We start from the raw sequence: 15,799 nt of genomic DNA, 5'->3' as shown, positions 1-15,799 counted from the left end.
AGTAGAAGGAGGCAGTGCGGACTTCTGCACTTGGATGGGTTTGCTGTGATCCTTTTGGCCATGGAAGTCATCATGTGGACTGGCAGAGTGGCATCATTCCAGTACAAGATGCATCTGCACTGAAGTGCTGCTGAGCATTAGCAGCACTGAACCCCAGATCAGACTCTCATGGGATGTGGAACATGGGTCCTGGTGGTTTGGTGATTCAGGCTAACACAGCCATGCATGTGGGGGTCAGGAGCTTAAATTCCTTAAACTGCTATGGACTGAATCTCATTAAGTGGGCAGAGCAAAACTGAGGCAATGTAAATGCTGAGCACAGCTCAAAAACCAAAACCAGAATTGGGATGTGCTATGGACTGAATCTCATTAAGTGGGCAGAGCAAAACTGAGGCAATGTAAATGCTGAGCACAGCTCAAAAACCAAAACCAGAATTGGGATGTGCATAAAATGGGACAGATCTTTAAACATCCCATCCTTTAGATATCCATAAAACAGGAATCATTTTCCTTCTATTCTGCTATCTAGAAATCAGGCATCTGGCTTAGGCCTGGTCTAAGCCAGGCATCTGACTTCCTCAGCATCACTGGAGAGACAGTTGGGACAAATCAGCCTGGAGGTCTCTCACTCTGTCTTTCCCACCTCTCTTCCCTCAAACAAATAGTTCTGACACTTCACTGTTAGATCAGAAAAATTTCCTGCATTGCCTAGAGAGCTCTGGATAAGCCAGCACAGGATATAGATACAGCATTACAAAGCACAATGGTACAGTAGTAGCATGACAGAGCTTCTGCAGGCATCCCTTCCAATGCCCAGAGCCCCAGTCCACAATGTCACTGATTTCACTGGTGGTGGGCATCTAAATCCCTCTGTGCACCTGGAGCTCCTCAAAGAGAGCAAAAAGTGGAGATTAACCTTGAGACAGCAGTGGTGATGGTCTTCCTCTCTCTATAGGCATTTGAGGTGGAATCCAGCACAAAAGCCAAGGACTTCTGCCAGAACATCTCCAACAGGCTGCTCCTGAAGTCCTCTGAGGGCTTCAGCCTCTTTGTCAAAATCTCCGACAAGGTGAGTGACCCACCCTGAGGTACTCGGGACAACCTGCTTACCAGTGGGTACACATTGGTGGAGCCACAGCCACGTGGTGAGCAGCATTTCTCTACAAGCTGTGTGGCATTTCTAAGTCAGATCTGATCTGATACAGGTGAGGTTTGCAGTCCCACAGCCCTGACTTCTAGCAGTCACCCCAAAGGACTTAAAGCACAGACAGGCAAAGCTCTCCTGGCCTGTTGCTGAGTTGGGTTTATGAGAAAGGACTAAGTAAGAAAAATGTGCAGCTTAGAGCTGCCTCTGGAAACTGGGAGAAATCTATGGAGATAGTCATCAGGAAGTGAAAAGAACTGTGGTGAAACAAGTTGCAATGAGGAGTGATGGGTGAAATTAGAGACAGAGCCTGAAGCAAGGCACTAGCAGGGGCTTTCTCACATCAGCAGTTTATAACGCCTCAGTGTTAGCAGCACAAAGCAGTGAGCAGCAACTACAGGAGAGGGACTGGGGCCAACCCTGCCTGTGGTGTCTTGTCACTTGTTTTGGGCACCACAATATAAGGAAATAAAGCTGTTAAAGAGGACTATGAAAACAGTGAAGAGCCTTGAGGGGAAACCATATGAGGTCACTTGGTCTGTTCTGCCTGGAGGAGACTGAGAGGAGACCTCATTGCAGTCTGCAACTTCCTCATGAGGGGAGGAAGAGGGGCAGACACTGATCTCTTTTCTGGGGTGACCAGTGATGAGACCTGAAGGAATGGCATGAAGCTGTGTCAGGGGACACTTAGACTGGATACTAGGAAAAGGTTCTTCACCCAAGGGGTGCTTTGGCACTGGACCAGGCTCGCCAGGGAGGTGGTCATGGCACCAAGCCTGACAGAGTTCAGTAAATATTTGTACAGTGCTGTCAGGCACATGGTGTGATTCTTAAGGATATCCTGTGCAGGGCCAGAAGATGGACTTTGATGATCTTTCTGGGTCCCTTCCAACTCAGGATATTCTGTGATCCTGTTGTATGACTCACTTGCTTAGTCTTTATGACTTTATGGGCTGTTTCCCCTAGGTCATCAGCGTGCCAGAAGGAGATTTCTTCTTTGACTTTGTGAGACACCTGACAGACTGGATAAAGAAAGCAAGACCAGCAAAAGATGGTAACAATGACTTTTTTCTTTTATGGGTCACACACAGCCTTCCTACAGCCCTCCATCCCTTTCAAACAAGACTGACCACATAGTCTGCCACAAGCACTGGAACAGGCTGTTCATGGAAGTGGTGGAATCACTGTCCTCTAGTGTTCAAAAAAATGTGGATGTGGTGTTTAGAGACATGGTTTAGCGGTGCACCTGGCAGTGTTAGGTTAGTGGCTGGACTCAGTCTTAGAGGTCTTTTCCAACCTCAGTGATTCTGTGATTCTGTTGGGCCACACTGATAGGGGTGGTGCTCTCTACACAATCCCTGGGGACATCACCTGGAAGGTAATCCATCAAGGAGCAGCAAAACCTCTGCTCCAGGGCTAGTCCTGGCCCCTGTGAGGAACACCTGCTGGAGGACAGCTTTCCAGGAAGTGCCTGCAGGAAGGTTCCAGTGGTGGGATTCATCTCACCTCACCAACCACATCCACAGTGGAACTGGCTGCAGCTCTGCTGAATTTACCAGTGGTTGCAAGACACAGGTGCCTCCAGGGTACAACTCCTCTGTCCTGTGTTAGGCATGGGCACTATCAGTGAGGTTGTGGAAGTGAACCCAGACACTTTTTTCACTTTATTAAAGCTTTGCATGGCAGTGATGTGGTTTGTTCTGCAACGTCAGAGCCCAGTTGGCCTTGTGAATGCCCCTGTCCCTGCAGGTTGTGATGGTGCATGGGCACTGCTGGATGCAGACACCGATCGCCAGCTGGTACTCTCACCATTGCTCTTATGTTTGCTTCACTTGCACAGGTATAGTGCCTTCCCTCACCTACCAAGTGTTCTTCATGAAAAAACTGTGGACCAACACAACGCCTGGAAAAGACTCAATGGCAGACTCAATCTTCCACTATTACCAGGTGTGCCGGGACTCTGCAATAGCTGTGGAGACTTGGGAGGGATTAGGAGTAGGTGTAAGGACTTGTCCATTTGCAAATGTTCCCTGGGCACAGCCTCCTAGCCAGGGGCTGGATACCTCCACAAATTCCTTTTAACATCTGAGGATGAAGGTCCACAGGCATCCTCTCTATCTCTCTGTTCTTTCCTCCATGCAGGAGTTACCAAAGTACCTGCGTGGCTACCACAAGTGCTCACGGGAAGAGGTCCTGCAGCTGGCGGCTCTCATCTACCGGGTCAAGTTTGAGGATGACAAGTCCTATTTCCCCAGCATCCCCAAACTCCTGAAGGAGCTGGTGCCTCAGGACCTCATCCGGCAGCTCTCTCCAGATGACTGGAAAAGGGTAAACCAGCATCTTGGTTCATAGGTGTGGCTGGGAGATGCCCAGTCTCTCGGGTAACTTTCATTGACATTCAGTGTTGAAGCTGGACTGCCAGAATGAGTGACCCCTGATCCTTCTTGAGCCTTATCAGAGCTTCAGCCTCCCTGGCACCACCAAGAGAAGAAATTTTGTATGCATGTTCACATACACATGCCTTTCCCCGGGTTTTCTTTGTCCTGAGGCTGTGGCTGTAGCGGTGGATGCAAAGCCAGATGGAAACATGCTAAGAGATGGTCTCCTGTAGAGGTGGTCTATCATTTAATGCAGACTAATGAGTAAAGGGATAATTCTCCATGCTTCACACAGGGAGAACTGTGGCACAAGTGCAAACAGGTCTAGCCTTAAAACATTAGATGTGTCTCACTGTCAAGAAATAGTCTGATAAGTCCTTTCCATTTCCTATCTGATATCAGCATCTCTGGATTTAAGATCTCTCAGTCTCATCTGCTGTATAAATTGAAGAATCAAAATTTATAATGTCTTTAATGGAGTCACCAGCTCAGCTCATCTAAGAAGGACCTGCCTTGGTTCCAGGCCCTGCTCCTGTGACCAGACAGCACTTTTTTGAAGTGTTATTGGAGCAGAGACTAGAACCAAGCATCAAGGCCAGGTTGGACTGGACTCAGAGCAACCTGCTCTAGTGGCAGGTGACCCTGCCTACTGAAGGAGATTTGGACTACATGATCTTTCAAAGGTCCCTTACAACCCAAACTCTTCTATGAGTCTATCATTGTGGGACTGATGCTCCTTCCCTGCAAACATCCCTGGTGCCAGGTGGTGCAAACCCTCCATCTCTGTTACGTTCTCTGTTGCAGTCCATCGTGGCATACTACAACAAACACGCGGGCAAAACAAGAGAAGAAGCCAAGCTTGCCTTTCTAAAGATTATCTTCAAGTGGCCTACATTTGGATCAGCATTCTTTGAAGTGAAGGTACCTGCCCTGGGGGTTAGCTGGCAGCTTGTAGCCAAGATCAGGAGCCCTGCACCACAGAGGGGTTCCAAATCTGAACCAGACTGGGACAACCCTGATGAAACAGGGAAGTAGTGTCATACTCTTCATCATAAAGGGCAAATACACTCATTCATTGCTGCCTTGCCTCTTTACACTGACAGAAGCATTGTAGAGCTTCAGCATATCACAGTCATTGGGGCTGTTCCCACAGTTGTGCTGCTGAACACACAACAGCCCTTCTCTGTTTTGCCAAGGCAAAGGGGAACCTGTGGTTTTCCAAGGGATGTGTCTCTACCCACCACAAACCAAATCTGGACCATCCACCATGGCACTAGAGTTCCATCAAGAACTTTAGAAGCCAGTTCTGTCAGGAGAAAACAGGGAGAGAGGAAATAGGAAGGGGTCTGATTTTGCTTGATACATCCTCTAACCAGTTCATCTCATTTCCAACAGCAAACTACAGAGCCAAATTATCCAGAAATCCTTCTAATTGCCATCAATAAGCATGGAGTCAGCCTCATTGATCCCAAAACCAAGGTAAGCAAAACTTAGGTATTCACCAGATGCTCCTGAGCCCAGTCCCCAAGCCCTTACAGAAGACATCCCAAAGAGTGTGTTGCTCAGAACTTAGTGAGTTCTCTTTAAGCCTAGTTAGAAAGGCTGGATAGACAGAAAACTTTCTGGAGGCAGAAATTCACTGTTGCACAGAGCCAGCCCAGCCTTTTTCAACAAAAGATGGATTGGGAGCATCAACTATTAGGGCCCGATACCCGGAGAATGCACACACTCCTTCCTTAATCCTTTCACAGGCAATAGGAAAGGAGCTGGAGTAAATGAGATCCTACTAGTTACTTCCACCACCTGCATGGTCATTCTAGTATGGCAGTCCTTCACAAGATATGGAGGATCTGGAGTCTTGATCTCACTGCCATTCCCATGAGTCTTATCACAGTAGACATCCTTGGCCTGCTGTAATGGAAAGTGAACAGGGACATGAGAAGTGCCCACAGCCCTTCATGGAAGTTGAGGCTCTTGCATGTTGAGTGTCAGTCTTGTGTTCCCACCAGGATATTCTCATCACTCACCCCTTCACCAAGATCTCCAACTGGAGCAGTGGCAACACGTACTTCCACATAACCATTGGCAACTTGGTGAGAGGAAGCAAGCTGCTCTGTGAGACCTCCCTGGTAAGAAGCGTTAAAGGTTAGACAAATCCTGTTTTTAGCAGCAAATTGTGTCTCAGGGATTCTCTGGACTGAAAGTGGTCTCTCAGAAGAGCTGCTGATATGTTTTTTCTCATTCTGAATTTCCTATGGCTCTGCTCAATGAATCAGAGCTCTCACTTGGTCCGTCATCCAACATACAAGCAAGCCTAAGGTGCCTGGGGTGTTGCTGTGTCAGGACCACAGGGGACTGCTCCCTATCACTGGGCTGAAAAACACCTTAAAGCTGGTGTGGGCTCAAGGGGTACTCTTGAGCCCTTTAACCAGTATCATTTACCCAGCTTGTCCCTAGTAACAATCACAGCAACAAACCTCCTCCTAGACTATCTTAAACCCAAAGCACAAAAGATAAAAATTCCTTCTGGATTAATTGTTACTAATCTGAGGCATTCAGTATTTTGTTGGCCATTTGAAAATTCATGTCCTATCCAAAGCTCCCTATGTCCTTAGCCTCAGCAGCATCCTGGGACAGGCAGTTCCTCAATCTCAATGTTGCAAATTTTGTTTGGACACTGTTCCTTGTGGAGAATGGGGAAACAGGTCAACGCAAGCACAAGCCAGAGAGCGTAAACTGTGCTCTAGAGGCTGCTAACATCTTCCCTCTCCTCCTCAGGGGTACAAGATGGATGATCTTTTGACCTCGTACATCAGCCAGATGCTAACAGCCATGAGCAAACAGAGGAGTGCAAAGGGTAGCAAGTGAACTGCAAGAAGCCACTGGCACGTGGTCATGGGGCTAATTCACCAGCTGAGGGCTGTGGGATACCCGTGCAGCTGGGCGAGAACCTTTGCCTCCCAGATGTGGAAGATGAGCCGAACACCATCAGGGAGTTCACTGGACTCTGATCTTGAGGGCTCCAATCCCACCTCCCATTCCAGCGAAGATGACTATCTCTGACCTCCTGTTCACCTTTCTCACCCTGCATCTCAACTCAATCCTACGCCTCAAAGATTTCCAGGGGACACCATTGCTCTCAGAGAATGACCAAGGCAAAGACACTCCAGCAGGAGGTTTGCCTGAACCCAATGGTTGGCATCACAAAGGCTCTTGGAAAAGGATTTGTGTGTCTGTGTGTGTGTGCGTGTGGTTTGCTTTGCTTTCATTTGTTGTTTATTTTCTTAAATATGAGAGCTGTTAGGATGCTAACAGGTTTTTGGTGAAGTTCTGGGAATTTCATGTTTGAAGAGGAATAACAAAGCCCTGACCCATGCCGGAAAGATGTCCAGTGAACACTGCAGGGCTTGGTTTTTTTGTCATTACAAAAGAATACACTGTGTTCTTAAGATGGACGGAAAGATAAAGCAGGCTGGGAGGAGCACATTTTAACTAGGAATCAGAATAAACAACCTACTGATTGAACAGGCTAGAGTACTAAAGTGCAATCTGTGCAATGCTGGAAATATTTAAAGAACAAATTTTAAAGTTTTGTTTCTTCTTCTATTTATTTTTTAAAATATTAAAAAGGAAAAAAAAATCCTGTATTTCGTGCCGGTATCTGGATGATGACTCAGGGCTGAGGGTGACCTGCAGAACAATCCCTTGCCCAGGGATTCCCCAAGAGCCATGACTGCCAGAGGCTGAGTAAGGCACATCTTTCCCGACTTAAGGGCTCAGCTGGAAGTGAAGGTTGGAAAATTAGTTATCTCCTTTTTCTCCCTGTGTCCAGAAAAATTAACCTTGGGAGGACTTTTACTGCAAGCTTCAATATGGATGTAGGGGTTTTGAACACCCCATTCTTGGAAGACTGAGGGCGAGCCTATGTTGGGCTGTAATTCAAACATGAACTTGGCCGCTGCGTTTGTACCAGCTGAGGATTTTATTGTGCTTTGTGTGTGTGTTTCTGTATAAAGCAGCTCTTCATGAGTCCCAGCTGGACCTGAACCAACTCACAGCAAGGGCAGACTCCTGATTTCCGTGGGCTTTTCTTCATCTTTGACTGGCTGTACTCATCTGCTGGCTGTTTGCCTCACCTGCCACCCAACGCCACGCAGCGTGGACCAGCTTACTTTGGAGCAGAGATGGGATCTGCTGGCAGAGAGGAGGCTGAAACCATGTCGTGTCTGGGAGGATACAGGGGAAGAAGCCTGGGGGTGCCTTTCCAAAATCCAGGCTTCAAAGGAGCACATGGCTGGGTGTGGGGTATGAGGAGAGGTGACAGTTGTCCACCAAGATCTGGTGTTGGTGCCACTGAGTGGATCTCAGTAGATGTTGAGGCCTCTCTTGGTCCCGTGCATTGGACTGGGTTTGGCTGCTTTTTGTAGAAGTCCATATTGTGGGGTGTCACATGCTGCTCTGTTGAGCTCAGCTGCGCTCAGGTCTCCAATACCATGGTGTGCCAGGGAGAACTGGCAGTGCTGCCTACCAGACCTCAAGGACTGTGACATCCAAGTGGGATGCAGCAGTGACTTAGGACTGTGGTTGCTCCATCAAAGCAAATGAGATGCTCCATGGAGACATCCACCAGCCAGACAGGGCTGCTAGGAGATCCCATTCCTCCATCATCCCCTACCCAAAGCACTCTGGTGATGGGAGCATGGTTACACCAACCAAGGCTACGCTGGGAGCCCAGCTGCCTTCACACCATCCATCTCTGACATTTCTCTCCCTTCCCCAGCTGCCATGATCCAGCTGTCCCAGGGATCCCACCTGTCCTTAGACACATGCCTATCATCACCACACCATCACTGCTTTTTCTGAGTCTCCAGCCATCCCTGCCTCCCATAGCACACTCAGCAGATGACCTGCTGCACAGCAGTGTTTCCAGAGCTGTTCTGGGTCATCTTTCCCCTCCCACTACCCTCATCCGTCCACTTACAGCTCTGTTGGCCTCCCATGCACCCCATAATTTTGGGGGAGGCTGGAACTCTGTGTGCGTGTACCTGTGTGTCTTATGTATTGGCATCTGCTGGCCTCTTTGTATTCACACCAAGCAATGTAACGTGAAAAAAACGTATGTCCAAGTGAAATACTCCAATTAAAAAGCATCAAGTGGCTTGTGGGAGGCTGTTCTGCACTGTGCAGTTGTGGTGACATCTCCAGGGGGAAGGGTGAGATCAGGGCTCTTGGGTTCTTGGGGACAAGACTTCTCCTTGCACAGTTCAGTTTCTGGTGAGAGTATCCAGCAGTGGGGAGGAAACCATCAGTGTACCCAGACTGGAAATTAATTGAAATCTTTTCTTTTGGGATAAAAAACACTGAAGGCTGACAGTTTCCATTGCTTGTCCTCTATGACAAGGGCTGAATTTTCGAGTCAGTTTTGAGCTGAATCCCTGGAAGTGTTGGGTGAAAAGTTTGTATGTGGGAGGCAGACAACCAGCCATGTGCTTAACAAGGTTGCCAGACCTTGCTAGCTGTGAAGGAACAAAAATAGTTAGCCACTAAGATGTGACAGATTGTAAGGCATTAAAGGAAACCAGAGGTCTAACTGGCCAGGCTCTGCCTAAGCAAGGCTTCTGAGGATGAGGAGGCTGAGCACAGGGAGTTACCAGTGCATGTTGGCCAAGCAGCAGCTAGATGCATGGATCAAAGAGCATCGAGGTGGCTTTTCTCAATTAAAGGCAGCGGTTGGGGGACCACAGCCAAGCCCCTCACTTGAACACCAAGGGACAGGCTGAGGAGCTCATGGTGCACTCCATGCTCAACCCACATGCTCCCCACTCCTACTTTGGCTGCTCACATACTTCCACGAGTGGTACCCATGACACCTATGTATGCAAGGCATGGGGAGGGGGATTTAACACCATCCGCTCCCCGTATTTCATAGATCTGGAGCTGCTCTACAACAATTCATCAGTTCTTTAGCCTTTTTCCAAAGGAGGATGCTTCATTTTTTGCATTTCTAGCCTCCAAAATACTCCAAAACTGCAACTTGGAAAGGTTTGGGTGCTTCTCAGCACAGATAACTCTGAAACCTAATCCTTTCCTCTCACTTGTGATCACATCATTTAACAAAAGGCTCATGTATGAGAAAATGTCTATAGTGTGAATCAGGTAAAGACTACTGTATTCTTTCCCAGTTTGCTGAAATAAGAACAAAACAGGATAGGAGAGGTAAAATGTATTTAAAACATCACTTGAAATTTACAAAAAACGTATTCTTATTATCTGTTCAAGTAGAAATATATGGCTTAAACCTGAGAGATGTTTACATCTCCCTTACAGAGCATAGGCCCCCTCCCCACTGTGTGACAGCAGCCACCTGGGAGAAATGAAAATTGGAATAAATCCCAGGGTGTAGTACAGGTGTACAGACCTTCCCAAGGGAAAAGCAAACAAGACACTTGGTGGGACCAATTCACACACAGCTCCATCCTTCTGAAGAAAAGTTGTTGGTGTGTTACCGGTCATAGTCCCAGTAGCTACATGGCCAAGACATTATAAATCCTTCAGCCCCCATGGGAATGACATGCCTTCACCCACAGACAAGGGGAGGAGACTGTCCTGTTAGGCTATGGCAGGGCAAGAGTGGGGAAAAGGAAAACCAAAGTTGCCCCTGTCTCTGTTGTAGAAAGGTACCTATTGTAATGACCCAGCCAGCAGCACCATCGTGGTGGAGATAGTGTGCTCTTGGGGGTGGTGGACACCTGCAAGGAGGGAGGAAGGGAGGTAGTGTGTGGAGAAGAGGCTGGTCTGATAGGAGAAATCTGGGCACCTGAGAATGAGGAGGGCTGGAGGATGCTCAGATGTTTGTAGCATGTGTCAAAACAGGGCTTACACACAGCACGAATGATTGCCCTGGGGGATGCCAGTGGTCTCAGGGGTAAACGGTGGCTTCCATGTGGTTGCTGCATCTCACCATAGTGCACAGTTTCTTCATGGCTGCAACTCCATCTGTGCTCTCCTACACCCCAAGGATCCCTGACAGGCATGGGAGTGTGACAAAAGCTGTAGGAGAGGAAGGTTGGTGCTCATCTCCAGCAGGGCCATGAAGGCAAATGGCTCCTCCTCACCAGATAGATCTGAGCCCCCCTCCAGCTGGTCTCCTCAGCCTCATCGAGATGGCAGGTCCATGTCCCTTCTCTGCCCATGTCAGGCCAGGACGGCAGGCATGTCGTTGAGCTCTGGAAAAGGAGACACATGATGAGCTACCAAACATCTGCATCTGTTCTGACAGCCTGTGAGCAAACAGAACCTGTTTGAAAAGGCATGCAGCCCAGGTTTGGTCATTTTTTCTGGATGATAGCTCCATGGGTGCAGAAACGTGGTGCATGGGAGGGTCCTCAGCCAATCCCACCCTGCCTGGCAGAACCAAGAGTGCTCAGTGCCTCCAGAGTCTCTTTTCACAGCATCGCAGAGTAATGAATATTGGAGGGGACATCTGGAGGAGCCTTTGCTTGAAGCAGGGCCAATTGGATTGTGCTGCTAAGGGGTTTGGGGCTGAGATTGATGCCTTTTCCTGGTCTTAAAATCAAGAGTCAAACACGGTTAGAAGGGAAAAAGGGATTTTACCTTGGTATTTATTTTAAGGATCCTTAGGTGCACATGTCCAGGTCGAATGCACCTCAATGCACACTGCAATGCACACCCTCCCAAAGATCAGGTATAATATTATAGGTCTTACTAATAGCATATCTATCAAAGATTCCCCAATGAGAGGCTCAAATGAGCCCCTCTCCCCAAGGAACCTTTCCCTGGATGGTTCTATCTTGGTTTACAAATGTGTTCTGGAGGGGACCTTGGGGTCTGGGGCACACTGATCCCTAACTACGAAGCTTCTAAGATGTTTAGTCTCCTAGCTGAACAAACAAGTCCAAGAATGTAGGCAAAAAGCACTAAGAATACAGAAGTTGTAAAAAGGTATAACAGGGGTTTATAAGAAAAGGCAAGAAATCATCATGGCATCAAGATAACCCAGACTGCATCCTTCCTCATAACCTTCCTTATAACTATGGACATCCATCACCAACCCATCCATCAGGATCCCAGTGGTCCCACAGAGACCACCCTGAGCAGGATGCAGCTGCTCTCCTTGCCCTGCTCACCTGTCTTGAATTTGTTGTATGTGCCATTCTCTATCATTGTGTTACTGTCCTGGACACAGCAGGAGAAATTCTTCTCTCGCCACCTGCATGGGGCAAAGCATCTGGGTCAGGCCACTGCTTGCTGTGGTTTTCCTCACAGCCCCCTGCAGCCTTGGACACCTTTTTCCTACTTTGTGAGGGCAGGTATTTTGGGATTTTCTCAGGTCCTTACCGAGAAAGGACTTGAGTGCATGACTGATGTCTAAGCACCCACACTCCTGTGTGCAACAGCATTTTGAAGGCAACTTTGTGACTAAGCCCTGTTTTCTGAGCAAGATTTAAGAGCTCCAAAGCCCCAGAAATGTTTACAGCCACTGGCTCTTAAGCAGCCAGGGCAATTTAAAAATTGTGATTTTGGTGTGTTCATAAACCTGACAAGACCACACAGGGCACTGAGGCATTGCTGATGGCCCTTCAGTCCCAGGAGGGCTGGGGATGCCCTTGCTGGAAGGGCAGCCAGGAGGACTTCATTGTTTGGTTGGACCAGAAGCATCCACAGGATCCTGGGAAATGCACACAACAGGAACATGATCCTGGAGGAGATGGGCATGGGAAGGTCTGATGGTGGTGGTGATGCTTTGCAGGGGTGGTTGTGCACCACCCTACAGCCTTGAAAACAGAATGAAAGCAGGACCTGAGGAGAGGAGAGCAGAGCAGAGTAAGAGAGGAAGGAAGGGAGGGAGTAATCTTGCCTTGGGAAAAGCCTGGATGCCCAGCAAAAATGCCTGTACAGCTATTAGTTCATCGCTGTCAAACTACCAATTAATTTTTTCATCATCCCAGAGAAATAGTAGCCCTCCAACCTTTTCCTATGCCGAAGCAAGTCACAGTTAATGGCAGGCCAGAGTGCTTACCCAGGGGCTTCCCAAACTTTCCTCTTGCTGCCACTGGCAGCACAGTTGTACTGCCAGCACCCTGCAAAAAATCTCCCCTGGGCTGCCTGCTCTGATCCTGCCACCCATCCACAGACATCCAGCTGAAGAGCTGAGCCCAGCACATCCTGCTTTCCTTGGGCACTACTGGGATGAGAGCATAGGCATGTTCCTCATACAGCTGTGGCAGGGCAGAACATCCAGCAGCCAAACATGACCAGCTGGGGTGAGCCTCTTCTATGAACCCCAAATTTCCCAATAATCTTTGACAGAGGGGAAGGAAAAAAATGTGGTGTCTGTGACACAGTCAGACATTTTTGTGTGGGAGGATGGATTTCCTGTGGGGTTCTGGAATGTGCAGAAAGAATGGGATGCTCTAATATTAACATTGGGAGCTTTCCTAGCAAATCAATCCAATGAAACATTGTCAAATAGTAATAATAGAAAAATAATTTCCTTTCTCAGCCCATCAGCTTTGATAATTGGTTTATGTTGCTATTATAAATCCACCAGTTCTCCACTGAATCCTGAAGGTAGACAATGCCTGAGCTGCCAAAATGGAAAGGGAAAATGAGAGAAAGCAGGAGAAACAGAGAGGTTTGGGGGGACTTTAGGGGCTTTCTTCCATTTCCAGAAGAGAAAGCTAATGTTCTCAAGTGTAGTTTTAACCCTTCAGGTCACCTGAACGCATCCCTCCTTCCCTCCACCTGGAGCAAAAGATCAGGTTAGAATGGCCATTAACAACTTGGTAGTTACCAGTGCAGAGCAAAGATGAGTGAGATGAGGAATGCAGAGGTCAGATCTGTCAGGATCCACATGATGTTGTACTGCCGTGGAGTCTGGAAGAGAAAAACGGAGGCTGTGTCCACCACTAAGGACCACAAGATTTGCAAAAAAAGTTACTCAAGCTCTTTCTTCCTGATTGAATATGGCTGTTCAGCTGCCTGGTTTGCATCTGCAGTAACATCCCTTGAGTATTTAAAGCATTTGGTGGCATTTCAAAGTGGCCACTTACCACTGCGTTGTGTTGGTGCCAAACCATTCTCCTTCATAAAAGTGGGTCTATTTTACCATAGAAGATTTTACCGTATCACAGTGAATGCCACAGAAACCTCTTGTGTGTACAGGCAGGCCTTGCACTTCTCTGCTTCACGCCAATAACAACATTAACTGGTGGCATCTCATTTTCTCTGGAAAAACTACCCTTCACTGAACACCACAGAGAGCCTGGGGTGGCTCCTGCTTTAAGTCTAAGAGCATCTGAAGATTCATCCTTAGACTGGACCTCCACCCAAACTTAGGATGGACAGAAACACTGCAGTTCTCTGGAGGGGAGCATTGTAAAATCTAATTCAAGAGTGTGAAGCCAACTGCTTAAAGTCCTTACAGAGACTCTGGTGGGACCAATGCCCCAGGTGCTTCTTGGCCCTACAGGTTGTCCAAGGCAGAATAACAAATAGAGAAATTATGTGAAAATTTCTCCCAGAAGGAAGGCTTATTTCTGTGGTTGTTTCCCTTGGACTTGTAGAACAAGACCAAGTTTGACAAGGGCAGTGGGATGCTCTGGGAAAAGAGAAACTTCTGACATCAGTAAGGTGCTTCAAAAGGTTAGAAATGGAAATCCTCATGCATCAGCTTGTTCCCTCAAAGGTCCTTCCTTTCTTCCTGCACAAGTCTCAATATAACTTGTTTTCCCTGATCCCAAGGCCTGAGCTGATAATCCTAACAACTAGGGTGCTTCTTCCTGAGCCAGGAGAAAAGAGAAGGGTATGGTAATACCTGTAGTGTCTTAAATGTTCCAGTAAGCCAGGTTTCAACTCAGGTCCTTCTTATGCAAAGGATCCTTAAAGGATGCTTTCTCCATATGTGAACTGGCCCATAGTCTCCAAAGGTAACCGTGAACATCCCAACCCTACTTCCCACCCCTGAGACAGAGAAGACTTCCACTTACCATGAGGAAGAGTGGCTGGCTGAGATCCTTCAGCAAGTGGACGGCATTGGTGGTCACAGAGTGTGCCCCAGAGCACCATGCCAGGGAATAGAGCCATGGCTCGTTGACCACATAGAAGTTGGTGGTGATGTTTGCCTCGGCGTATTTCCTTTAAAAGACCAAAAGGCAACAACCTTCATTGAGCAAGGAGATTAGTACTTCCTTCGGGCTTACTCAAGGAGATTCGGGAAGATCATGGGAAATGGTTGTAATCTTCTGTAGGAAGTGCTTACTTTATGACCTAGATAAGGAACATAAAGGAAAGCCAACCAGCCAATAATTAATCATTAACAATTGGTCAATACAGAATAGCTGAACAGCTGGAAACAAATGCAGATAAAATGCCCAAAAGGTCAAAACCTTTCTAATCCTTCTGCCATATTAATCAATATAACAATGTGTTTGTAAAGGAGGCTGTTCAAGTAACAAGCAATAGAAAAGGAAAAAATGTGCTTCACCAGGGAAGGTTTAGATTGGATATTAGGAAAAATTACTCAATGGAAAGGGTTATCAAGCTTTGGAATCAGCTGCCCAGGAAAGTGCTGAAATCATCATCTCTGGAGGTATTTAAAATATGTGGATGTGGCACTTGGGGACATGGTTTAGTGATGGGTTAGGGAGTGCTGGGATAATGGTTGGCCTTGATGATTTTAAAGATCTCTTAAATCTAAACAATTCATGTTATTCTATAATCTCCCCACATTGTGTTCAAAACCACCACAGAATCACAGAATAGCCTGAGTTGGAAGGGACCCAGAAGGCCACAGAGTCCAGCTCTTCAGTTCATGTGGGGATTGAACCCACAACGCTGGTGTTGGTTAGAGCACCTGAGTTGGTTAGACCAGCTGAGCTAATCTTCGAAGCTGACCACCCAAGTTTGTTATGGTTGCTCCATCAACTCATCATTTCTCAAGTTATTATGAGCTATTGAAACTTGATATGAAGTAAGTTCATTCTTTATACAAAGGTAATGTATCATCAGTATCAGCATTTATATATCTACCTAGGATCTATCCAAGGTTTACCCAAATGGATCTGCCTATGACTTTTAATAGCCTTTCAGCCTAGAGAAAAGAAGGCTCTGAGGAAACAGAGTACTTTGCAGTACTGAGAGGGGCTACAAGAGAGCTGGAGAGGGACTTTTTACAGGGGCACTGAGTGACAGGACAAGGGGGAATGGCCTTAAACTGGAGGAGGGAAGGTTTAGATCAGACATTAGGAAAAAATTC

General features: G+C 47.4%; 2 protein-coding genes across 14 annotated transcripts in view; one reads left to right on the top strand and one right to left on the bottom strand.

Moving 5' to 3' along the window:
* The window catches only part of MYO7A (myosin VIIA), a 64,352-nt gene extending 55,663 nt beyond the window's left edge, over window positions 1-8,689 (top strand). For all 3 annotated transcript variants that reach the window (XM_042024203.1, XM_042024204.1, XM_042024205.1), the window contains 8 exons: window positions 956-1,069; window positions 2,111-2,198; window positions 2,985-3,091; window positions 3,287-3,472; window positions 4,327-4,443; window positions 4,918-5,001; window positions 5,532-5,651; window positions 6,301-8,689. In XM_042024203.1, the coding sequence (XP_041880137.1) occupies window positions 956-1,069; window positions 2,111-2,198; window positions 2,985-3,091; window positions 3,287-3,472; window positions 4,327-4,443; window positions 4,918-5,001; window positions 5,532-5,651; window positions 6,301-6,390 (906 nt within the window). In that variant the 3' untranslated portion in view covers window positions 6,391-8,689. The remainder of the gene's footprint in view (window positions 1-955; window positions 1,070-2,110; window positions 2,199-2,984; window positions 3,092-3,286; window positions 3,473-4,326; window positions 4,444-4,917; window positions 5,002-5,531; window positions 5,652-6,300) is intronic.
* A 1,041-nt stretch (window positions 8,690-9,730) lies between these two features.
* GDPD4 (glycerophosphodiester phosphodiesterase domain containing 4) overlaps window positions 9,731-15,799 on the bottom strand; it is a 39,127-nt gene continuing 33,058 nt past the window's right edge. For 9 of the 11 annotated variants that reach the window (XM_042024207.1, XM_042024208.1, XM_042024211.1 and 6 more), the window contains 4 exons: window positions 14,532-14,679; window positions 13,337-13,419; window positions 11,670-11,752; window positions 9,731-10,748 (listed from right to left, as the gene is read on the bottom strand). In XM_042024207.1, coding sequence (XP_041880141.1) covers window positions 10,717-10,748; window positions 11,670-11,752; window positions 13,337-13,419; window positions 14,532-14,679 — 346 coding nt within the window. In that variant the 3' untranslated portion in view covers window positions 9,731-10,716. Of the gene's footprint in view, window positions 10,749-11,669; window positions 11,753-13,336; window positions 13,420-14,531; window positions 14,680-14,803; window positions 14,812-15,799 lie in introns of those variants that run through there. The other 2 variants (XM_042024216.1, XM_042024217.1) reach the window with 2 other exon arrangements.

This window comes from Corvus kubaryi, unplaced genomic scaffold, assembly GCF_017639235.1.
Source record: "Corvus kubaryi isolate FWS band 111438036 unplaced genomic scaffold, C.kubaryi_AGA036_p1.0 37260, whole genome shotgun sequence".
Lineage (NCBI taxonomy): Eukaryota > Metazoa > Chordata > Aves > Passeriformes > Corvidae > Corvus > Corvus kubaryi.
This window is presented reverse-complemented; position numbering and strand designations above follow the sequence as displayed.